Source organism: Crocodylus porosus, unplaced genomic scaffold (assembly GCF_001723895.1).
Source record: "Crocodylus porosus isolate Cpor-Errol unplaced genomic scaffold, CroPor_comp1, whole genome shotgun sequence".
Classification (NCBI taxonomy): Eukaryota; Metazoa; Chordata; order Crocodylia; family Crocodylidae; genus Crocodylus; species Crocodylus porosus.
In genome coordinates this window covers 8,344,542-8,368,523 of record NW_017728934.1, presented here as the reverse complement: position 1 = coordinate 8,368,523, position 23,982 = coordinate 8,344,542, and the positions used below count along the sequence as shown (strand labels likewise).

At 51.3% G+C, this 23,982-nt stretch overlaps 3 protein-coding genes across 3 annotated transcripts in view; 1 reads left to right on the top strand and 2 right to left on the bottom strand.

Annotated features, from left to right (window-relative positions):
• The first annotated feature begins 6 nt into the window (after nucleotides 1-6).
• Nucleotides 7-3,920, top strand: WBSCR27 (Williams Beuren syndrome chromosome region 27). The gene is made up of 4 exons (XM_019546478.1): nucleotides 7-30; nucleotides 1,297-1,432; nucleotides 1,789-1,881; nucleotides 3,241-3,920. Exons 2-4 carry the CDS (start codon nucleotides 1,321-1,323, stop codon nucleotides 3,453-3,455), a joined length of 420 nt encoding a protein of 139 aa, XP_019402023.1. The 5' UTR covers nucleotides 7-30; nucleotides 1,297-1,320; the 3' UTR covers nucleotides 3,456-3,920.
• Nucleotides 3,921-9,397: 5,477 nt separating this feature from the next.
• Nucleotides 9,398-23,982, bottom strand: part of LOC109317664 (claudin-4-like) — a 26,015-nt gene continuing 11,430 nt past the window's right edge. Inside the window, exon 3 of the mRNA XM_019546477.1 lies at nucleotides 9,398-10,631. Within this exon, the coding sequence (XP_019402022.1) occupies nucleotides 9,961-10,605 (645 nt within the window). The 5' untranslated portion in view covers nucleotides 10,606-10,631 and the 3' untranslated portion in view covers nucleotides 9,398-9,960. The remainder of the gene's footprint in view (nucleotides 10,632-23,982) is intronic.
• Nucleotides 13,389-16,802, bottom strand: LOC109317663 (claudin-4-like). Its single transcript, XM_019546476.1, has one exon. The coding sequence runs from the start codon at nucleotides 16,434-16,436 to the stop codon at nucleotides 15,666-15,668; it is 771 nt and encodes a 256-aa protein (XP_019402021.1). The 5' UTR covers nucleotides 16,437-16,802; the 3' UTR covers nucleotides 13,389-15,665.

The following is a 23,982-nucleotide window of genomic DNA, read 5'->3' as shown; positions in this document are numbered from 1 at the left end:
GCCTGTGGCACCGGGCTCGTGGCCCAGGAGGTAAGGGCAGCCGGGCTGGGCCGCATTGGAGGGCCGGCCTGGTGCTGCAGCCGCTGGGGCTTCTGCCTGCCCGCTGCTGGGAGGGCAGGGACCTGGTCCTGCCCACCTGGCTCCCTGCCCCTTTCTTTTTTTTGCAAAAAAAAAAAATATATATATATATATACACATATATATCTATAACTCCACCTCCAACACTGCCAACTGGCCCTTGTGGTTCACTTGGTAGCTCAAAGCACACTAAAAACCCGTTACACAGTTCACACAACCATGCACCTATCCCTGTACCCGTACCCCCACCCACTCTCCTCCTCAGAGGGGCTACTCATGAAAAAGTCTATGCCAGACCCTCTCCACCAGAGGAGTTCTGCCATTTCTTTCCCCTTCGTCCTCTTCTTGTCTTTCTGTCGTACCAGTACATTTCACTTAGTCCCATTTTAATACAGCCCTTGACTGTGGGGTCCGAGTGTCTGTTTGTGAGCAGGTTCCTGGCCTTTCTGAGCTCAGGATGAGGCCCTGTCCTTTCCAGGCCTCCCCTCAGCTGTTGCTGCTGTAGTTCTGCTTAGGCAGTGCCTTGGGCAAGCACAGCAACAACCCTCCTCCACCTCTGCCTTGACCTTTAGCTCTGCCTGCCCCCAGGGGCAGGGTGGGAACATGGGGCTCAGAAGGAGCAGGTGGGAAGCAAATCGGACCAGAAGGAGGCTCTGGGGCCCAGCCCTGCAGGTGGGAGCATCCACTGAGTGGACATCTTGGAAGAGATGGGCAGAGCCTGTCCATCGCTTTTGCAGGCAGCAGCAAAATATAGTCTTGTTCATAAGGCAGGTCACAGTCCCAGCAGGACTTTTCAGGCCTCCTGGCCCCACTACTCCTATGGGGACTCTGTTCTAGGGCCTTGTTTCACCAAGTGTTAGAAACCTTTTTCCATGGGGCCATGCAATGAGAGGAAGCCCCACCTGTTGGAGAAAGGGGCCCCTTGTAGCAGCTGTGGCACTCCCCGTGCTTCTTGGGGCCCAAAACTCCCAGGACTTTGGTGAGAAACAGGCTGTGCCTGCTAGTCATAGTCATGGTCTCTGTGTCTGGGAGAGAGGATCCTGCTGCTCACGTTGCCTCAGTCTCTGTCCTGGCTTCATTGCAACCAGTAAAATGTAGCTGGAACATGGTTCTGAAGGGGCCATGTGTTGGGGGGTGGTAGCTCTGGGAAACAAGGCAGCCCGCTCCCCTTCCAGAGCAAGAGGTAACTGGGGGCTGTAATCCATGACATGTTCCCAGCTGCAGGGGCTGGGGTTCAGCCGCATGCACGGAGTGGATGGCAGCAGGGGCATGCTGGAGATTGCACGCCAGAAGGGGCTATACCAGGAGCTGAAGCACTGTATTCTGGGCCAGGAGCCCTTGCCAGTGCCCACAGGTAAGGGAGCCAAAATGCATTCCTGGAGGCACTCAAATATGGTGTTTTTCCCCTGTGGACAACTCCCAAGGAACAGCAAGGGGTGGTCCTGTGTCCAGGGATGTGACAATTATCCCCATGGAAGAGGTCACTCCTACAGGACCAGTGTGGTGGGGAGTTAATGATGATCCCTGCAGGCCCAAGAAGGGCAGATGCTGTCTTACCCAGTGGCTTGTGACAGAGCCAGTCCCTTGGAAGAGAGGAGCAGGGGAGCTCTTCCACTAAGTGACAGGCCATGGCAGCAATGCCCTGCAGGAGGGAAGGGGGCTACAGCAGGGGTAGGAACTGGAAATCCTTCTGCCTTTCTTTTCCACCAGGCCAGTATGATGCAGTAATCATTGTAGGGGCACTCAGTGAAGGGCAGGTGCCCTGCAGTGTGGTCCCAGAGCTGCTCCGTGTCACGAAACCAGGTGAGGTTGGCTGGTCGATCTGTCCTCCCGTGCTTCCCTCCTGCTCCTTACTACGGCCTCCACAGACCTCCTGCTCTAGTTCTAGGGCACAGCCAGCCCTGCCCAGTGCAGGAACTGAGGATCTTACTAAGGAACCCCCTGTAAAATGGCCTTTTCTCCTCCCTCAGATCTGCTTCCTACAGCCTGGGGAGCATCAGCCATTTCTGGGATATCTCCCATCCCACACAGTGCAGCTCCATGGGGGCAGTACCACAGTTCACAGTTCACAGTACCACTAAAGCATCCAGGGCATTGGCACCTCTAGTCCTGTTGTCCAGCTTTGCTCTGAGCAGGGATCATCAGCACAGTGGCAGCAATGCTGGTGTCTGCTCTGTGCCACAATCCCAGCACAGAAGCAGTAGTGGTGAAGTGGGCCAAGAAACCTAGTGGGCCCTCCCAACAGTAACAGAAGGAGGTTAAAGCCCACAAATACCAAGCAGTCCTCAATGCTGAGAGCTGAGCCCAAGGGCTGGCTCTGTGAAAGGTGAGGAAAACAGCAGAGTAGGAGGATTCAGGTGCAGAATTGTGCTTCTCCCCTGAGGCCTGTATGGGAGGCTTGGGTTCTGGTGCTGTCTGTGCGGGGAGATGTCAATATCCCCATTCACTGTCCAGCCACAGAATTCCCCACCCTGGCCTCTACAGTGGGAAACTGCCCCCTGCAGAGCTAGGGGAAGGAGCAGGAGGTGCTCCAGGCCACTCTTCAAGGCTTGGCAGTTCCCAGGAGCACTGCCAACCTGTTCTGTATGGGTTACTGTGGGTGAGAATCACTGGTTACACATGGACATGACCCTGCAATCCAGTCTCAGTGACCTGGTCAGTGCTGCATCTCTCTTGGGAACTGAATTGAGACCCAACAGTGCTACTGCATGCTGGAAGCATTTGGTTATGGCATAGTGACAAAGATGCTGGCTCACTGAAGGGCTTGGCCCCTTTGCATCAAGAGTTGCTTGTTGGGAGCTTTTGCAACAGATGGCAGTGGGCTGCACTGTTGTTACAGCACTAGTGTGAATGCATACAGAGGATAGTGTCACTCACCTTTAGTATTGGTGCCCTGCACATGCTGGGTCAGCTGGGGCCCTCTAGCAGCCCATCCATGAAAGCATCTGAGCAAGAAAGGAGGCAATTCCCTTAGGAGCCTCTGGGTTGCCTCCAGTCCCTTTTGCCCCTGCCCTTTCCTTTTGCTTCCTCCACCCCACAGTCCATAAGCTGTTCCTATTTTCTTCCCATCTTGCTTTCATCCTGTCTGTGGCTTCAGGTGCAGCTGTGACAGGCCACCATCCATGGTCCCACCAAGGAGTAACCTACTCTTCTCCCCCTCAGGAGGGTTCTTGTGCCTGACCACGAGGACCAATGTGACAAACCTGCAATACATGGCCAAGCTGCAGGGGATGCTGGAGGACCTGGAGGAGCAAGGCCTGTGGGCAAAGGTCTCTACCCAGGAAGTTGAGAAATGGGAAAAGGCAACTTCAGAGCAGGAGAGCACCCAGAACTCAGACTACATCTCTGGGGTGGTGTATGTGTACCGGAAGTGCTGAGGAGCCAGGGCCATAGAGGGTCTGTCTTCTCTTGCCTCTGCAAACCTACTGATTCCATGTATACTCTCCCCGGTCCTGCTGAACAAGTAGTCTGGGGTGCATCTCAATTGGATGGGTATCAACATACTCTGGATGGTGCTGTGTCCACCTGACATCTGGGAACATACAAAAAGCTGATTCAGCAACAGGGCAGCCTGTTTCCCCAGTCGTACCTACTGCACCACCCCAGTGATTCTCCAGCTGCCATCTCTCCTCAGCTTCCTCTCTTCGCCTCCCAGCTCATGTTCCTGGTAGTACCACCAGGCTCAGTCTATCCCAACTCAGACACCAGGTGTGACCATCTCCTACCCTTCCTCCCCTTATCTCCCAGGTCACTGAGTGAGCCATCAGGACCTCTACCTGGTGCCATCCTCCAGCAGCACTAGACTATTTTTTTACATAAAACTTTTCATGTTCCAAGCCAAATCAACCAAATCAATTCCAAATCAGAGAGTTATTCAAGAGTCATTCCATATGTGGCCCTACTACCAGAAAACATCCACCACCCCGACCAGGGGCTTCAGGTGTTTCCAAATCATTTGGCAAGCATCTTATGTATAAGCCCAAGTCCGGAGACTTGGGGTTCAAATGCCCCCAGGTTTCGCTCGCTCTCTGTAAGGCTGCAGAAGCAAGCTAGTGAGGAGTCTCCCATTTCCATAAAGTGGGTGTAATGCCAAGATCTTCCCACGGATAATGAACATGGGAGGGTAACATTACCTCCATAGGTACTACCCCATGCCAGAAAGGTGGTTATCCCCTGTCCCTGGGAAAACCACCATGGTGATCATGGTATTTCCCCTGTGACCATCTGGTCCAGCTTCATTTAAATAGCTCTTGCCAGTTTTCCAACAGCCTCTGCCCAGCTAGACCTTTGTGCTCCACCTTTTCTTCACCTGTGAGCTGCCTTGGGATCTAGACCTTATGACTGCCTTTCCTCTCACGCTGCTTGTACAGGGATTCCTCTTCATCCTCTCTCCAGCTTTTGGGGAAAATTAGGGGCAGGTCATTCCTCCCCCTCTCCTTCCCCATTTCAAATGATCTCAGCCCAAGCCCTAATTTATATCCTGCACTGATGACTCACAGATATTCATCAGTACTCAGGTTTGCCCCTTGGTCTACTTGAACCTCCAGCCTGTTGTCTCCTCAAGGATGTCATGCTCTTAACTCTGGCTTGACAGGGCCAAAGCTGAGTTCCTCGTCTTTCCTCATCTCAGCCTTTGGGCTGTCCTCCCACTGAGTTCTGCAGCTCTGACCTGCCATCTGGGATTCACTGCTGGTTTGTCCTTTCTACTGCTGCTTCATGCTGTATGGCACTGTAAAGGGCTTGTTTACACAAAGAAGTTAGGATTAGGGACTTTAAAGTGCAGTAAATCAAGAGCAGATTTCCTGGAATAAAAGTTGTCAGAACCATCCTTGCCTCCGCTATGCTAATGAGACCAAAGGTCACTCCAGCTCAGAATTCAGCCTGTAGCAGAGGAGGCGCTGTCCTGGGGGTATCCAGTTGGCAGCAGAGTTATCTTCGCACTCATCTGTGCACATCTCTGGGCAGCACACCCACAAGCTCCTTAGATGCATTTAAGAGCAGTGGGCACTCGCTGGTGTTCTCTGTTTGGTGTCTCCCCTTGGAACCTTTGACCTGCACTCCTGTTTCTGTTTGTTCATCCTTTGTCCCAAGTGTTTATTACACAATTAGTCGCCTCCCTGTAACCTATGTGGGAGGTTTGTCATTTCCGTGTAGGCCCAGGCTCACCATGTCTATATAATAAATAGGCCTGCCTCTGACTATGGCAAGTAGCAGATGCTTTGGCGGAGAAACAGGTTGGGTATGGAGCAACCTCTCCTGTCAGACCCTGGCAGTTGCAAGGAGTCATTGCGTCTTGAGCCTAAGGTTACAGTCTTGGCCATTGTGTTCAGTAATCCCAATGGACCTCTCCTCCATATATCGGCCTAATCCCTCTTTGAACCCACCTATACTGTCGGCCTCCACAAACTCCTCTTCTATGAAGTCCATGTGCCAGTGGTATCAGGAAAAAGCATTTCCTTTGGCTTGCAGGGTTTGGGGCTGTAGCTGTGTTCGTTTAAGTACATAGGCAGGCAAGAACCTTGCCTGTCTATTTCCTTTAGCTTTGTTTAAACCTACTGCCTGATCAGGGGCAATGCATAGGGGTGCACATGGGTGCATGTGCATCCCCTGCGCGTGCTGGTGCACACCCTGCAAAAAGGCGCCGCTGACACTGGTGGTGCCTGCGGGTGGTCGCCAATCCATGGTTGGCACTTGCCACCCCACCCCCCGCCACCGACAGGCTCCTACCGCCACGCACTCACCACCACCAGTGCAGCCATGCCCCCCAACCACTGGGGGCATGCTCTGTTCATGTACCTTATCATAGTTCTTAGATTGGAAAACAGTAAATAACAGCTCCCTATTCACTTGTTTCATACCATTCATAATTTTATAGGCCCCCATCTTACCCCAACCCTCAGTTATCCCTTTGCCAAGATGAAGAGATGGGGGCTTCTTTTCTCATCTAGCAGCTGCTCTGTACTAAATCACCCCCTTGCCTTTCTGTACCTTTTTGCACTGTACTGTCTGCTCTGTGAGATGGAGTGACCAGAGCTTTCCCCGCAGCTCAGCTCCCTGCCAGGCCCTTGCATCTTCAAAACCAAAGTCTCCCTTTCCTCTGGCCTTGACAGATCCCTCTGGATAACTTCAAGACCTGCTGCCTCTCGTCTGTCACTGTCTCCCCCACAGCAGTAGCTGGGCATGTGGGATACTGAGCCTGCTGTCTGCCTCGGTGCCCAGGACTGTCTCTGTTTCCCTATTTGCATTCTGCAGTTGTTATCTTTGTCAGATACTGAGTGTAAGCATTTTGGAGCAGGGATTGCTCTGCTCAGTGCCCACTGCAATGGAGCCTCTGAGTGCTACAGCAATACAACTACTGATCCTAATGCACCAACTCAACAAGTCTGGACTGTCAGTGCTTTATCTTTGACGCCGTGTTCAAACTGGCCTGGGAAAGGGGTAGTAGCAAAGAATAAAAGGTGGCTGGACCAGGCACTAGTCCACTTAGACAGTCACTCTTTAAAACCTCTCTGCTTCACCTATCCTTGGTTCTCTTGGCCCCTAAAGTTACTGTCCCCTTCCAAAGCAGTTCCTCTCTAACAGAAAGACAAAACAACAGCAGCAGCTTCCCTCAGCTGAGCTCAGGGTTGTCCCACTGGAAAACATGTTGTCACCAAAGATCGTGGTTTTCTCTGTTTAGAAATTGCAAATTCTCTGATAACCCCCACATTCTCTGATTTAAGAAACCCTAAATCCACATTTTTCCACAGTTAAAATGAAATGCCACCGTCTTTCAATTTAACACAATGTTTTATTCAAACATCAAACATTTTAAAGCAATTTGGAAGCCTACCAGTGCCTCAATCATTATAATAAAATACATTGTAAATACCTATACATTTTGGCATTTGATTTTGCTTCTTTTTATCATGGAAAATCAAAGCTCTCCCTGCCCTCTTCGCTCACCAGGATGCAGGTCCAGCTGTGGCTGTCTCCTCCCCCCGCCCCGGTGCTTTGTGTCACTGAGCAACTGTGATAGGCCGTGCCCTGCCATTGCCCCTCACTCCCAAGCCACAGCGCCCTGCCTCCCCATACACACGCACACACACTCCTGCTGGTACCCTTCACTCCCAACCCACAATCCCCTGCCACTCCAGGCCAGGCCAGTGCCCCTCCTAACCTGCAGTCCCCTGTCCTTGCCAGTGCCCCTCACTCCTGACCTGCAAACTCCTATCCCTGCTGGTGCCCCTTATTCCTGACCTGCAGCCTCCCCAGCCCCCCAGCTCTGCTAGTGCCCCTCACTCAACCCACAGTCCCCTGCATCCCCCCAAGCCATGCCAGTGCCTCTCACCTATAGTCCCTGTTTAAACCATATTTAACAATCCAGTCTGGATGATTTCTTGTTCTACAACTTCTTGTTCAAGTCATTTATTTAAAAAGCTTTGCTGTCTAAAAACAGCTACCCTGAGGTCAGCAACTCGTCCAGGGAAGTTGAAGTGTTCTCCCACAGACTTGTGCATCTTTCTAGAACTACTGTCAGATTGGTGTCCACTTATTCTTGCATGTAGGGATTGTCCTGTCTGTCTGATGTTGACAGAAGAGGGCACTGTAAGTAGATGATGGTGTATATGATATGGTAGAGTTGCAAGTAAATGAACCTTGGATATTATAATCTGTATTACTAGGTCCAGTGATACTGTGTGCCATGTTGATGAGGGGGCACAGCTAGCATCTGGGTCCATTGCAAGGCCTGGTGGTGTGGTGAGAATCAGAGTTAGGTAATGGAGCTTGGCTGTAGATGATGGATCTAGTGATGTGCTTAGGATGAAAGCTGGTGGTGTGAAGGAAGCTGTGGCAGTTGGTTGGCTTCCAATACAATGTGGTGCTGTAGCCATTGCAAACCTTCGCCATGGTGTCTAGGAAATGAATTTGCTGGGTGGAGTATTCCTGAGTTGGGTTGATGGAGGTGTGGAAATTGTCCCAATGCTCAAAGAGAGAACATGGTCACCAGACACCCAGGAGGACCGAGAGGCTGGGCAGAGACAGGCCCATTGTAAGGCATCAATGGAATTTGTGTGTGTGGAGAAGGTGCAGTTGACAGGCATGTGGCATGGGGTACTATGGGGAGGAAACCCGTGGGGGAAAGACATGGACAGTTTTTACATCCTCAGTTTTTAGCATCTTCACTTGACCAGGAGGCCTAGCCCATTCTAGCAAATAGAGGCCTGGCTTCAACTAGTCATTTCTTCATCACCTTGCAGCTGAACAACAGCAAAAAAAACACCTGAGCTAACACAGGCACATCACACCTCTCCCTATTCCCTACACTGCCAACCCAGAGAGGAGCACATCAAGATCCAAGGCATCGGGGTCACAGTCCACTGGAATGTCCAGCCTAGCGAGTAGAGCCAGGAGGGGTGGGTGTTAGAGACAAGAATCAGGAACTAAATCCCAAGCCAGGGTCAGGATCCATGAATCAGGCCTAGTTACCAAATCTGAGGGATACTCTGCAGAGCAAAGTCCAAGAACAGAGCCAAACTGGGGTCAGGAGCCAGGAAACAAATCTGCAGGGAAATCCAAAGCAGAAATCCAGGAGCAAGCCAAAAGTAGCATCAGGAACTGGGAAAGTCTGAGAAGTTTCCAAGACAGGAGCTGCTGTTCAGGGATCAGAAACCAGCAAGTTATGCAGCAAGGCTCAGGTGCTAGAGGAGTTCCTTAAATGCAGCCCCAGAACCAAAGGGAAGGGGCTGGGGGCCAGCTGGCCTTGATTAGTTGTTAAGTTTGGCCGGCCCACTTCCAAAGGGTAGGGGTCTGATTGAGCTTTACACAGCTAACCCAGTGACCCAGGCTGCACGGCAGGAGCCTTACACTTGGTCCCTATCCTCCAGGCTCTCCACTCTCCACGGCACAGGGTACCCAGATCACTTAAAACTCTGGGATGGGGACTGTAATTGGCAGGTACAAGCCCCTGGTCCCATGGAACCCTGTAATAAGGTTAAAGCTTGTCTCTGCAGGAAGCAGAGATTTCTGGGGTCTCATCCAACACTGGAGGGAACTACGAGCAATTGCAAACCTGTGCACTTTCCCTCCAGGATGGCATGAGCTCCAGCTCGCCTTTGTTAACATAAGCATATCATAATGCTTGTATGCAGTACAAATCAGAACACCACACAGCATAGCACTCTACCATATGCTTGTTCCCCGTGGAGAGGGCAGGAGAGCAACCACTAGGTGACAGAAGTGCTACATGCATGATGGGAGGGTGTTCAGAGGCTACAGTGATTAGTACAGAGCAAGAATGCCTGTACCACTCAGGGACTCAGCCACTGTACCCATAGGGACTGAGTGTAGGGTGACAGTAGTCCAGAGTCTCATTACAGCCCTGGAGATGAGAGTTCCAAGCCCTTCTCTGGGCTTGTGCCAAAGGCTGTCCCAAGTTGCCCCTGCTATAAGGGGGAAAGCCAGCCATTTGCTGGAGAGTGCAAGTTGGCCAGATGTAGTGCTACCCACATCGCTCCTGGTATACCCTTGGCTATAGAAACTACTGTGCTGTAGCCATAGCAACCCAATGGGCTGCAGGGCTCAGGAGGACCTAGGACCTGACCTGGCAAAATATAAAAGTGTGAGCTCTAGCTGGGAAGGAGGTACACATGGAGTGCGTTATGGATGAGGTGGCATGCACAGAGTAGAATGCAGCTGGAGAGGGGACACACACAGGGAATATTCTATAGCCAAGGGTATATTCAAGTGGGGCAGGATGGGAGCTGCTACAAACTGCACATGTTTGGGCTTGATGCCCACCTCTCCATGGCCAGGTGCAGTGGGACCCTGCAAGTATGGGGAAGGGGCTGGGTAAAGATATCTCCCCAGGAAGGATTCTTAGCCTCACCAAGGGCAGGGCCCTCACACATAGTTCCTCAGAGGGTAGCTGCCTGGACTGGAGTGCTTGGCTGCTCTGTACTTCACAGAGTAGGGCTCCTCCTCGCTTGGAGGGCAGGAACAGCATAGTATGGTCCCCCCAAACACCAAGAGGGCACTTGATGCCCAACCCACATAGATGGAGGCACCCAGCTCCCTCTTCAGGGCCTCTGGCACCATAGGGTTGTAGAAGTTGCTGATGATGGTGTTGGCTGACCAGGACACGGGGATGAGCAGCCCCACCCCAGCCAGGATGAAGATAGCACCTGCAGTGATGGAGATCTTGGCCTTGGCTCCCTTGTCATCCACACACCGGGTGCATTCGGCCCCAAAGATGGAGACAAGAAGGGCTAAAAAGGCCACCACAATAGAGGCCACAACAAGGGCACGGGCAGCCTGCAGGTCCGAGGAGAGGTCAAGCAGCGAGTCGTAGACCTTGCACTGCATCTGGCCTGTGCTCTCATATACACAGTTCATCCACAGCCCCTCCCAGAACACCTGTGCCACGATGATGTTGGAGCCGATGAAGGCTGTCACCCTCCACATGGGCAACGTGCACGTCAGGATGGTGCCCAGCCAGCCCAGCACTGACAGTGCCAGGCCCCCCATCTGCAGGGCCAGTACTGCCATGGTGTAAGGGCTAGGCACACGCTCACCTGCCAGGAAACAGGGGAAGAGAGCCAGTTAGCGACACAGCACTGCACTCCACACTCCAACATGGGGAAGAGCCTCTGCCCTCGGGACCTCTGAAGGGCAGAGGTCTCCACTCCTACAGACTCAAAGCCTGTCTGGCCCAAAACGGGGGCTGCCATGGCACTAGGTGGGCTCCACATACTGGAGTCCTATTCCCAGCTCTGCCAGAGCCTCCTTAGTCACTCTGGCCAGCCTGTACCACACCAACCCCCATGAACAATACTGGCATAGGTGGTATTTGGGGCTGCTGTTGGGTTTCTGCACCATAGGTGAACTTTGAGGAGCAAGAATTGGCATTATTATATCATCTAATCTGCCCTCCTGCATAACACAACTCACCCTGTGACCCCTGTGTTGAGCCCAGAGACTTGTGCATGGCTGAAGTGTTCCTCACAAAAAGGCATCCACTGGAGACTCGTATTTCCAAGGGCCCGTCCTCCTTGTTTTTTAAATTTTAGCCTTATGTCCAATTTGGATGGGTCTGACCTCAGCTTCCAGCCCCTAGCTCCTTTCTAAGTTTCTGTGCCAGGAAGTCCTTTACTATCCAGTGTCACCTCCCCATGGATGTTCTTGTACCCTCCACCATGGCCAAGATTTTAAATCTCATCTCTGTCACTTAATAATTCTGTGCACCTCTCAGCCATTACAACTGAGTGAAGGCTCCTGGGCCAGAATATGGCAGGTGCTAAGGTAGGCACCCAGCTCATCCTCTCAGCCACCTCACCTTTGAGAACAGAGGCAAGTCTTTCTACCCCAGGGGTTATGAGTTTTCTAACCACTAGAAACTGCTGTGCTCTTACAGCCAGGAACATAGCACAGGAATCCTTGTCCAAAATGCTCCGTTGCTGTTAGCAAATACTTGTGTAACCCACTGGTTCAAAAGGTGTTAAGACTCTTTCAGTGCCTGGCCCATGAAGGGGGTAACAGCCTCCCACTGCTACCAGCTACTCCTTTCACAGTAGAGGTCATTTAGTTAAAAGTTAAAAGCAACTGAACATGAGTATTTCTATTTTAAAGTGTTGTATGACCTTCATTAGAGACACTACAGTCTGCTCTCATCTCAACATCCCTTTCATGCTTCCTTTCTCTTCCTGCCCTGGGTCCAGCATTATTATGTTCATTAATAATTTGAACAATGGGACTGAGTGCATACTTAGTGAGAACATGGGGTGGGACCAAGAGGTGGTGTTGTAGAGAAAAAAAACCTTGGACTCCCAAGCTTTTCCAGTAAGTAATTCTAGAGTGCTCTAAAAAGGGTCATGGGAATTGTTAGGTGCTGCCTTCATCAAGCACTTTCATTTCCTGGAGGGTTTTGGTTAAGAGCTGGATGGCAGAACCGTTCCCATAGCAATGGCAAAACATCAAGCCGGAGGGGATCTCTCACCCGCCACACCTGCTAAGCTGCAGCTGCACAGTGCAGAGCAGGTGCCAGTCAAGGGTAAGACTGAGCAGCGTCACCGCCCATGGAAGCGTCTGCAGCCTTCTTTTGCAAGGCCCATAAAACTGCTCAGCAGTTGCAGGTAAACAGTTTCATGGTTTCGTTCACAGCAATGAGCTGGCTCGACCTTGTTTCATTCAGGAATGAAAACAGGAGCCATGCCAGGTGAATCAGTGCTGGCACGTAATTGCCATACTAGGTAGTGTCACCAAGCTCTGGAGGGCTGCATACGCCCTCCTGCTGTTGCAGTGATCACACTGCTCAATTATAAGTCACCTGTTTCTTTGTCACTGGTTTCAGTCTCGCCTCCCTGCCTCCCCCCTTCCCTCTGACTCCCTCTGTTTTCTTCATTTTCCCTCTCCCTCCAGTACATTCTCCCACCTTCACAGCCTACCTACACCCTCAGAGCCAATCTGGCGTCTGTCCTGGATCCAGTATCAATATCTTCATTAATGATTTGGACAATGGGATTAACTGCACACTTAGCAAATCTGCAGACAACACCGTGGGCATTTACACACGTGGGGAGCCTGCTCCGATGTGTTGGAAATCCAGTGTGTCAGAGCAGACTCAGTTAATCAAGTCTGCTGGAGCGTGTAAATTGACATGCTGTGGCAGCCTAGCACATCACGTGTATCAGCAGCACAGCACGTCTCTGCGCTGAGAAAATGGTGGCAGTGCATTTCGAAATAAAATACATTCGATGTGCTTTAGTTCAAAGAGCACTGATGCCATTTTCTCAGCGTGGGGACACGCTGTGCTACTGATACATCTTATGCACAGGTGCTTTTACTTAGCATGGCTTGCTAATTAAAAGCGCCTGGCACTGCATTGGAAGCACATGTAAAAATGCTCCATGTTGGATGCAGTCGCAGATACTCCAGCGAGTAGGGCTAGGATTCCTCATCCCCTCCTGCTCACCACCAGCTGCCTCCCACTCCATACTCTGTGCATGAGGCCTGTGGCATGCTTTCTATTGTCTTCCCCTCTCCCACCATCAGGTTTGGTTCCAACAGCTAAGGGGGCACAAGATGGGGTCAGATTGATTCTGGAGGGGGTGAGGGGAACAGAGGTCCAGATTGGGGAGAATTTGAGCAAAGGGGACAAGTGCTGGATATATTTCAAGATGATGGTTTCCAGGGTACCCAGGCCTCCCGGTGCTGAATCCCTACTCCAGGCCCGCTCCAGAGACGCCTACAATGTTCTTAAAGAAGCTGGTATTGAAGAAGGTTCCTGCTCCAGACTCAGCCGAAAGGTTAAAAAAGATACAACACAGCAGGGCTCTAAGCAGCTACAGTTTAATGTAGAAAATTATATCACACTGTAGTTAACAAACCCTGGAAGGAAGATTGGACAACAGCTTGTGAAGAGGGAGAGCCCCAGTCTGTGGAGCAGGGAAGGACACAAGGTCCTGTATCATCAGCACCCCACCAGCCCCTCTTGCACTGCCCTGCCACCTTCTGACACTCTCAGCCTCCTGGCTAGCACCATCGGAGTGCCTTAGCTCCTCTTGGCATCCCCCAAATTCCACCCCCCAGCCTATCTGCCACTTGTTGGGGCTCCCTTATCCAGAGGGGACACTTAGAGCTCCCTCATTGAGCCAGTATAGTAGGGACAGAGCAACTGGCAGCCAAGGCCTGCCTACTATGTGGGTGTCTATGGCTGCCTGCTGCAATGACTTTGTCCATCCCCTTGGGTGCCACTCAGCTCACAGATCAGACTGGTGGCTCCAGCCAGTGGTACCTGCAAGGGGCTGCACACTGTGATATACCTGGGCATCTGCAACAGACAAGCAGAGAAAGCCTGGGCTCAGGGGAGCCCTGCACTGCAGCTCCTGTTTTCGGGCTGAGCCAGACTCACATCCCAGGGAGGCTCCCAGACATAGCCACCTAAGGAAGTCCCTGTCCCTTCCCTTCTGCCTTGCTCAACCTGCCTGGTTCTGCTCCTGCCTCCCAAACCGGTTTTCCCAGCTGGGCTGTTGCCTTCCAGCCCCCACCACAGGAACTCCCCCACCCATAGATACCACTGACAAAAAAGGCACAGGTACACAAAAACAGGCCCCAAAATTGGTCAGAGCCCAATTGGGAAAGAGGCAGGCAGGGGATGGGAGACGAAGAGCCCCTCCAATGCCTGCCAAACCAGCTGCTGGCTCCACTTGGCAATGACACCATGGCAGAGACCATGACCACACTCACAAGGGTGGGTGTGCATCTCTACAGCAAGCCTGCCTGGTAGAGACACAGGTGACCCCAGCAAGAGAGCTTACGCTGGTTTCCCAGTGACCAGCAGAGAAAGCGTCACCCCTGTGGAACAGCATCAGCTCTAGGGCTCATGCCAGCACAAAACACTGTGAACATTATTGAGCCCCACCCTCCCAGCACTTTCAACAAGCTAGAGGGCAGACTCTGACACAGAAACATAAAGACAGTGAGACAGACACACCGGCACTGTGACAGGGAGACAGACATGACAACACAGAGGCACAGGCAGAAAGACACTGAGACAGGCACTGCAGCAGGGAGACATGGAGAGTTAGACACTGAGACAGTCACTTAGGCAAACAGACAGACACTGTGACAGGCTGAGACTCAAATGAGACAATGGAGATGGAGGCACATGGATGGACACACAGAAGGGCCCCGTGGCTGTTTCCCTACTGAAGGACTCAGAAGTGCAGAGCACAACCCTCTTGTCAGCCCCTGTGGCAGGACCCATCAGACCTGCTGTGGCCCTAGAAGAAGCCAAAGAGGCTGTGTCCTTCTACTGGGGGTGACCCGAAAGGCCTGACAGACAACACAGCCCTTCCACCCTCTGGCAGTGACATGCCCTCTGCTCCCAGCTGCACTGCCTGGCTCCATCTCACCCTGCCATAGACATCAGGGCAGCCTCTTTCTGTCCCAACTGTACTTGGATTAAAGAACCAGGGAACCAAAGAAGCACCTGCAAATGCTGTCCCACCCTCCCCCCATATCCCTGCACACATCCTGGCTGCCAGTCCCCATGCTTCCACCCTCGCCTGTTCTCACATCTGGTCTCTCGCAGGCTCATCCTAACCCTGGCCCATTCAGTCTCTGGCAGTGTTTGGTGGCAAAGAGCCTCCAGGCTGAGCGGTGAGCAGGCCCTGCAAGCAAGGCTGGCTCTGCATAGGTGACCTTGGATTTCAGCAGCTCCTCGGCTCCAGCACAAACAAGCTGCAGTGGCAGATTCTTAGCACTGGGGACTGCACAGCCACCTGCTATGTAGCAGGGACTCTCTAGGGCTGTGCCTGAGCAGCTGGGATTTTCAGGGACCTCTGCTGTCCCTTGAAACAGAAAGGCTGCCATCTTCTTAAGCTGGAAGCGTTGTGCCAATTTGTGTATGTAGTCAGGCTTGGGGCCAGGCTGAAGAGGGGAGAAGGTAGCTCAATGGGGAGGCACACAGTCTGATGATCAGCATAGCAGAAGGCCTGCTCAGGATGGATCTGTGCAGGATGGAGGCTTCTTGGTCACTTATGCGGTTGTCTTCCTGGAAAGAAAATAAGCATCCTGAGTAGAGGTGGGAGCAGAGGGCAGGTGTAGCCCTACACATAATTGCTGGCTGGCACTGAACGAGCAGCTGTGTACATGGCAGAGTAGGGCTTCTCGTTTTTGGGAGGGCAGTTGCAGCAGAGCAGCCCTCCACCGATGAACAGGAGAGCGGATGCAGCCCAGCCAATGTACAGGGAGGCACCCAGCTCCCGCTTCTGAGCTTCTGTGACCAGAGGGTTGTAGAAATCCCGGATGATGTTGTTCGCCGACCAAGAGACAGGTATGAGGATCATGAGGCCAGCAATAAGGAAGATGATTCCTGAGACGATCATGATCTTGGCTTTGGAAGACTCATCCTCCACACAGTTGGTGCATTTCCCTCCAGCGATGGCCAGCAGGATGCCCAGCACAGCCAGCACGATGGCGATCACGACCAGGGCTCGGGCTGCCTGGAGGTCCTGAGGCAGCGCCAGCATGGAGTCATAGACCTTGCACTGCATCTGGCCCGTGCTCTGCACCACGCAGTTCAACCAGAGCCCCTCCCAGATGATCTGGGCCACAACGATGTTGTTCCCAATGAAGGCTGTCACCCGCCACATGGGCAGGCCACAGCACAGGATGGTGCCCAGCCAGCCGATAACAGACAAGGCAATGCCGAGCACCTGCAACCCCATGGAAGCCATCACTTGCTGCTCTCCGCACCGCCCCAGCAAAGCCTGAGCTCTGGCTCCTGCTCCTGAAATCTGTGACAATGATCTGCAGCTGGACCATTTAGAGAAATTATATGTTTTGGCAGGGGTGGAGCCTTCTCCCCCTTGCTCCATCCAGTCAGCAGACAAAAGGAGTAAAACCAGTTCCCCAGGATTCTTCGGCGCTGCATTCTTTCCAGAACAACAGACACTTCAGTCACAAGTCACTATTCCTGCTGCTCCAGCAGCCCATAGGGCTGGGCTTTGTTTCCCTGCCTTTGAGCCTGGCTTTCATCCTAGGCCATTTAGCCAAAATGCACTTTCCCTGAAGTTTTGCTGGCCTCCCAGCTGGAAAATACTCCCTCCCTCCCACAGGCCTATTTGCTTTTTCATCAGGGTCATGGGCCTAATCCCACCATGTTACTTAGTGCCCCCACTACTTAGGGGCCAGTGAAGACAAAAAACACAACTGAGTACAAGGGACAAAAAAAAATAACTAAAGGATGTGCTACTGCTCTCTCCCACACGAGCATTGGTGGGATCACAGCTGGAGTACTGCATCCAGTTCTGGGCGCCACACTTTCACAAGGATGTAGACAAGCTTGAAAGAGTCCAGAGAAGAGCCACCCGTATGATCAGAGACTTACATGACAAGCCATACAAGGAAAGGCTGAGGGACCTGAAACTCTTCAGCCTGAAAATGAGAAGGCTAAGAGGGGACTTTGTAACAGCTTCCTGCTACATTAAGGCAGTACATCAAAGGCTCAGTGAACAACTGTTCACCAGGGTATCCTTGGGAAAACAAGGAGTAGTGGCCACAAACTCCTGGAAAAACATTTCAAATTCAACATCAGGAAAAACTTCTTCACAGTCAGGGTGTCCAGACTGTGAAATAAGCTCCCTCCAGAGGTGGTGCAATCACCTACTCAGGAAATCTTCAAAAGGAAACTGGACAGTCATCTTGTTGGGGTCATTTGACCCAGTTGTCTTTCCTGCTTGGTGCAGGGGGCTGGACCCAATTATCTTCCATGGTCCCTTCCAGCCGCTTACAATCTATGAACCTATGAATGGAGCAGGGTAGCAGAGAGCAAACTCTGAGGGCACTAGTTACAAAGCTGGTGGAGGGTAAGTATGTGCCTGGGACCTCAGAGCAAGATCCTGGGAGCCAGGAGTCCTGGGTTCTATTCCCAGGTTTGTCACTGACTTGCTATATGGCCTCTGTCAAGTCTCCCAACCTGCCTCTGCCTCAGCTTCCCCCATGCAGATGGGGCTTGCAGCTCTGGTTCCCCTTGCAGGAATCCATGCTCTTTGTCCAGGACAGGCTTTCTCCAAATGCCCTGTGTCCCTTTCCCCACTGGCCAGCCCTTCCTTAACACATCCCAGCACACTCAACTGGAAACCTGTTCCCACATCCCATCTGGCAGTGGCCTCTTTCAGGGGTTTTCATTTGTCCCAGGGCAGATGTCAGCATGAGTGTGACTCAGGTCTTGAGGATAGGATGTCTTTCATCCTACCTTTCACCAAGTGCCCCAAACCGGTCTGAGCTTCTGCAGGGATTGCCAGAGATGGCTCACTGGGGCCATGGGAGGGGGAGGTTCCTGTGAAACAGCACTGTAGCAGGGACCTTATAAGGGCTGGGACTACACAGCAAGCACCCCTCCCTCCTTCCCTAGCTCTTTCTCAGCATGGCATGTGTGTCACAGAGAGAGAGCCTGGGGCAATGGAGTGGGTGCAGAGTGGTGGAGGAAGGGTAGGGAGTGGTGACTGAGACACCTGCAAGGGACCCTGTGGTTAGTCCTAGCCATGGTGAAGTAGCTCTGATGTCTGGATGAGGAGGAGGGGGTGGGGCAGGGCCAGGCTGTAGTAGCCATTCAGGAAAGCTAATAGCTATCACCTCCTGGGGGCACAGGTACTGGCCTAGGAAGTTCTTACAGCAGGGCAAAGGTAGGAGGCTATGGAGGCTCCAGCCACATCCCATAAGCAACATGGGGCACAGGGGCTACACCCTCCAACATACTCTCACAGGATGGCACAGCAGTTCTGGCAGGGGGAAGCAGGCAGACTGTTACCAGTGACTTGCAACCTAAGCTCATGCCAGGCAGGCAAAACAAATTTTGTGTTGCTTCATGGTGGGGGGAGAGGCTGAAGGGGGGATGGAGAGCAAATAAGAGGGCATGAGGCACCTGACAAGGAGAAAACAAAGAGGGAACGTGTCTGTTTCCTCCCTAAATCAAACTGTCTGTCTACCCATCCTTCCCCACTACTCACTGCCTAGGCACTTCCATCACTCCCTTCCCTGTGGTTTCTAGGCAGCTGCTGCAGAGGCTCAGGGCTGGAGGGCAGAAGGGGGAGAACCCCAGGAGAGCAGCAAGGCCCCAGGAACTAGCTCTACCCAGAGAGCAGGGGACATCAGCACAGGCAAACAGGCTCTGGAAGCACGGCCACCAAATTACACTATGAGAACCTTCTACCTGACACCAGAGTGTGTCACTATAACCCCACCACCACCTCCGGTCACCAGCACACCACCAGCACAGCATTATTGGAAATTGCTGTACACTGGGGGTGCTGGCCACCAGTGTGGAGGCTGCCTGGATGATGCCAAGTAACCAATGGGGATCAATGACAAGTAACAAGGCCACAGGAAGTGAGAGTGACAAGGCCACAGGAAAATGTGGAGAGAAGAGCCCTCATAAGTCAGACACTTTTCAGGGAAGCCTCAAATGTCCTAGATCAGTTCCAGAGGGATTGCAACAGCAGTCACAGCCCACCTTGGCTGTGCTGTACATCATGAGCTCTCATGGGGTCTGGCCAGAGCCCCCCAAACAGGAGCCCAGGGGTTGAGCGCTGCCACTATGTTCATCCTCTCTTTTCACCTGCTGCTAATTTAAGTGAGGAGGGGGGAAGAGAGGAAAGGTGAACAGCAACAGCCAAGCTCACTGCTTACATGGAGCTCTGGCAAAAGCCTGTACTGATAAGGCAGTAACCTCAGAGCATAGCCAAAGTTGGGGGCAGGAGGGGAGCAGGGATTTACATCCACTTTGTCCCATTCCTGGATGCACTACTGCAAATGCTTGCAGTGTGGGAGAAGGGATGGGAACTATAAAAGGGAGCCCAAGGAACATATTGCACAGGCCAGCTCCTCTCACGAGGACCAAGGTCGAGGAAGTTCAGCTTCATTACAGCCAGCTCTGAGCCTAAAGTTGAAGAAAATCAGTCATAGACATGAGAAGAGAGGAGGCAACCAACCAAGAACAGTCTTTGTCTTCTTCTCATGTCCTTGCCATAAATTGGATGCTTTTCCAAAATCATGCACAAGCAATGGCTCTTTCTGTTGCTGTAGCAAGGTCCTCCTTCATATAGGTCTCACCAAGGAGTCAGCAAACAAGCATATACTACGTGGTCTGCACTTCGCCATACTCATATATATCCATGTCACTAAAGTAGCCCCATTTGATCACGTTTGTTTTTGATCATCCATTTGTGTGCACAGGTGATTCAGGCATCACCATGTTGACCAATCTAGATCCACCCCTCTTGGAAAGTCCTCTGTAGAGTTCAGGTCCATTTCAGAGCTCCTGATTGCACATAACCTTTCCTTCCATAACCTCAGTCATCCCTGTTAGCCGTCGTGTCCAACAGCACAATGCTGATCACAACACTCACTCACTTTTCAAGCCTTTTGGTTACTTCTGTTGGATCATAGAGTCGATACCTGGGATCTTCCATCTGCCATGAACTTTCTTTTTAGCTCACTACCTTTCTTCTGATATCAGGTGATGTAATGCCAGCTAGTAAGTACAGGCTATCGTTTGGTGTTGGCTTTAGACATCCCATTGGTTCACAACAACTGGCATAACAGTCATAGCAGAAGTATCCACAATGTGGCCCCTGTCAGATTCCAACAAACCTGTGAATTCTGCTAAAATCTTGTCATCAATAATCCCAGAGCCAAGAGAAGTGATGTGGTGACAGAATGGATGGGGACTGATGAGGCAGGACTGATTTGTGTGGAAGTCCAGAAACAACTGCTTAGCAGAGGATGGGCCAATGTAGGGTGATGCTACAACCCTCACATTCTTCTAATCACTTTAAGCTCTCCATAAGGTGACCTGGTAGATCTCCTAGTCCTTTGAATGTCCTGATTTTCAAACTAGTCTCCTATGATTTCTTTGTCTTACAAAGAAACTTGTTTCCACACAGGTGCTGCCTCTATCCTGTTGGGTGGTGTCCTGTGGGTTCCCTGTACTGCTCATGTGCCTCGTTTCTTCTCACTTTTATACTTGAAGCCAGCTAACAGCTGAAGATTTTTTTCTAAGTTTTCCAGTTAAGGGCTTGGACCCCTCTGTCCAGATATTTGGCTGCCTGCTCCTATTCCACAGCTATCTAATTCTGTAGCTATCTTATAGGAGCTGTGCAGGGGAAGATCCGGGGAGGTGCAGTCACATCTAGCTTTGATTCCTGATTCACCCAAAGTTTAAAATCAGCTGCCTGGCAATGGCAGCAGAATTTCTACTCAAGCAGCAGTGAGGGAGTCAGCTGACCTTGACTCACTATAATCTACTTGATTCCCTCTAAACTTTTCATTCCACAGGTGGCTAATGACCCCTCTCTCCTTTTTAATGGCCTAGATGTTTCACTATTCAAGCTCTCCTTTCTTCTGCAATGTTGCTGGTTAGCTGCTTTTGGTAATGTAGATCCTATTTCACAACACTTCAGACTGTTTTTCACTCTAGCTAAAATGTTAATTCAGGTGTAGAAATAGCTTTCGTGAAAGTTAGATTTTACTTTATGAATCTGAAAAAGAGCTGTATATTTAATTCTCATACCTACAGTACTAATGAAACAACATATTTTGATTACATTTTGCATAGCTTGTTGTATTTTTATACCTGCTATATGATATAGCAAATGAACATACATTCTAATAAAGGTCTATTTGTTTTTACTTCAATCATCTAAAATGGAAAATAAAGCCTTAGGCCCCTAGATTAGTAGTAAATATTCTAGTTTCTTTTTAACTGGAGAAAAATATATGTTGTGTTATATGTGATGATGCACCACACCATTTACCATACATATATTTTCAAGATCCTAGATCCATCCACAGAGCTGTGTCCTGCTGCAACACAGACTGCTGGCTTTGCTGTAACCTTGTGAGCTCATGGATGGCTTCTTAATTATGCCAAGTCTACATCTGTTCAGCACCAAAAGAATTGATGATGCCTTCCTCTTCCAAGCAGCACACCCATGAGCTCCTTTCCCTCCTGTTGAGCATAGAGCCTGTCTGCTAACAAACACTGTGGGCTGCTATCAACTCCAGGCAAGAGTGTCTCTTGCGAGGTTCCTATCAGCAGCCTGCATTTCTCCACTGGCCTCAGAATGGTTTCACTGCACATCACCAGGACCTGCTACATTTTCTCAATCTAGTTTCCTTATCAGCCAGGATTACATTGCAGCAGGCTCCATCAGGCTTGAATCAGTTCTGCTTCTAAGGTACCTCCTGATGCACATGGATGCCTGATCACATGACAGTTATAGATCCTCTACCACTGGTTCCTCAGGGTCCACCTCTCAATAGATGTCCAGGGTAGGGCTTGTCAGCATTACTGCAGCTCAGTTCTGTGGTCCTAGGTGGCCTCTTCCTTGGTATCTCCTTACACTGCAATAAGAACATTATTGTCTGCTGTTTTGACCCTGGAGAGTCCCTTTAGTGTTCATCTTCATTTATCCTACAGCACTTTCCCTACAGACCAGCCTTTTTTGTAGCTGGTAGTCCCTGCCCACAGGCATGGAGCAAAGGCTGTCAGGTGGCAGGATGATTCAGTTCTTGAAGTCACAAACAGTGAACACTTGTGCCCCAGACAGATTGTGTGTTGTGACCTCAATTGCTGATGACTAGTAGTGACTTAGTGCTCTGTGCTCTTGGGTCAATGCAGATCATCAGTTTACCTGAAAGTTTTCATCCATGCTTGGGCTGCTGGTCTCCAGCATTGGTTCCAGCCCAGTTGCAGCCTTGCTGGTTCCTCCTTCAGCTGCTCCATCTGGGCTGATGGAATTCTGCACCTTGGCAGTGTCACAAGCTGTGCTGGGCGTGGGGTCTATTCAGACTGCTGCACAGGGCCTGGTGACTGCTCTCCCTCCTCTGTGCATGGAAGATGTCCTGGTGATGGCAGTGTTCAAATCTGCAGCTGCACTGTTCTGCTGACCAGCAAGGGACAGTTCTCCCATCTCTCCAAAGAGTCAGCTGCTATCAACTCTATGCAAGAGTTTCTCTTATGAGGTTCCTACCAGCAGCCTGCATTTGCCTACTGCCTCAGAATGGTTTCACTGCACATCACCAGCACCCGCCATATTTCGTCAATCTAGTTTCCTGCTTATCAGCCAGGACTACACTGCGGTAGGCTCCACTTTCCAGCTAGAATCCAATGGGTCCTTGATTCTGCCTTGATAAGGTTGTAATGGGCTCCTAACCCCTCTTACTTAGTAAAGAGGCTGCTGAGATAAAGAGCTGAGGCAGGGTGTAAACTACAAAACTCTAAGCTCTCATTCTGGTAATTTACTCTCTGACTTTCACATAGCTTTCTACAATACATAGACCAGTCTGTGATGCCTCTCAGTGGGCATGTCTATATGTGCAATTAATGCATCTGAATTTTCTGTGCAGAAAATTCAAGAGCATTAGCGTGCGTGTCTGCATGTGCGCCTGCATTGGGAGCAAACTTAGCCTGACAGGAGCAGCCTAGTCCAGGGCTGCTCCTGCCCTTCTCTATCCCCCTGCAGCAGCCAGGAGTTCCAGGATCTCCCAGGTGCCAGCCCTACCCTGGCAGGAGGCTCCAGGGGCAACTACAGGCTTGCAAGGAGCATACAGGTCAGGTCTGGGCTCCAGGGGCCAGAGGGGAGCTGTCACAGCTCCCCAGGGCTCAAGGTCTCATCCCTGCAAGGCTGGAAAGGAGCTCCCCCAGGAACCAGTACAGCTCCCCCAGCCACACCTGGCAGCCCCTATTATGGCTTCCTCCTATTCAGCTGCCAGGCAGCCCCAGTTATGGCTTCCTGCTGCCTGGGCTGACTGGGAGCAATTTGCTTCTGGTCAGCATCTACACATGCACTTTGGCGCATTGGCTTACAGCACCATTTTCTAGTGCTTGTATCTATGGCATTTAAAATTAATTTACTGCGCAGTAATTGCTGCGCACGTATAGACAGTGATGCTTTACTGAACATTGGATCAGTCTAATGCACAAGAAAGCATCTCATGTAGCTGCACCTAGTCAGTCTCCATCCTGCTTGCTTTCTTTCCTGAGCTTGAGCCTGTACACTTCTATACTAGCAGCTTCCATGTGAGATGCAAGGTTCTGGAAGCACAAAACCCTCAAAGACTGTGTACTGAGAGAGGCCAAGGACTGGACACTATGATGTTCATCAACTAGTGTTGAATGTACCTTAGAAGTCTTGGATAATTGTGAGGTAACTAATGCAAATTAGTTACCTCATTAAGAATTAGTTTCTCATTAAGAAACTGGGGAGCTGTGGTGTAGACACCCACACAGTCAAATGGGTCGCCAACTGGCTGGAGGGCTGCACCCAGAGGGTGGTGGTGGATGGGTCCTTCTCAACCTGGAAGGACGTGGGCAGTGGGGCTCCGCAGGGCTCGGTCCTCGGGCCCACACTGTTCAACATC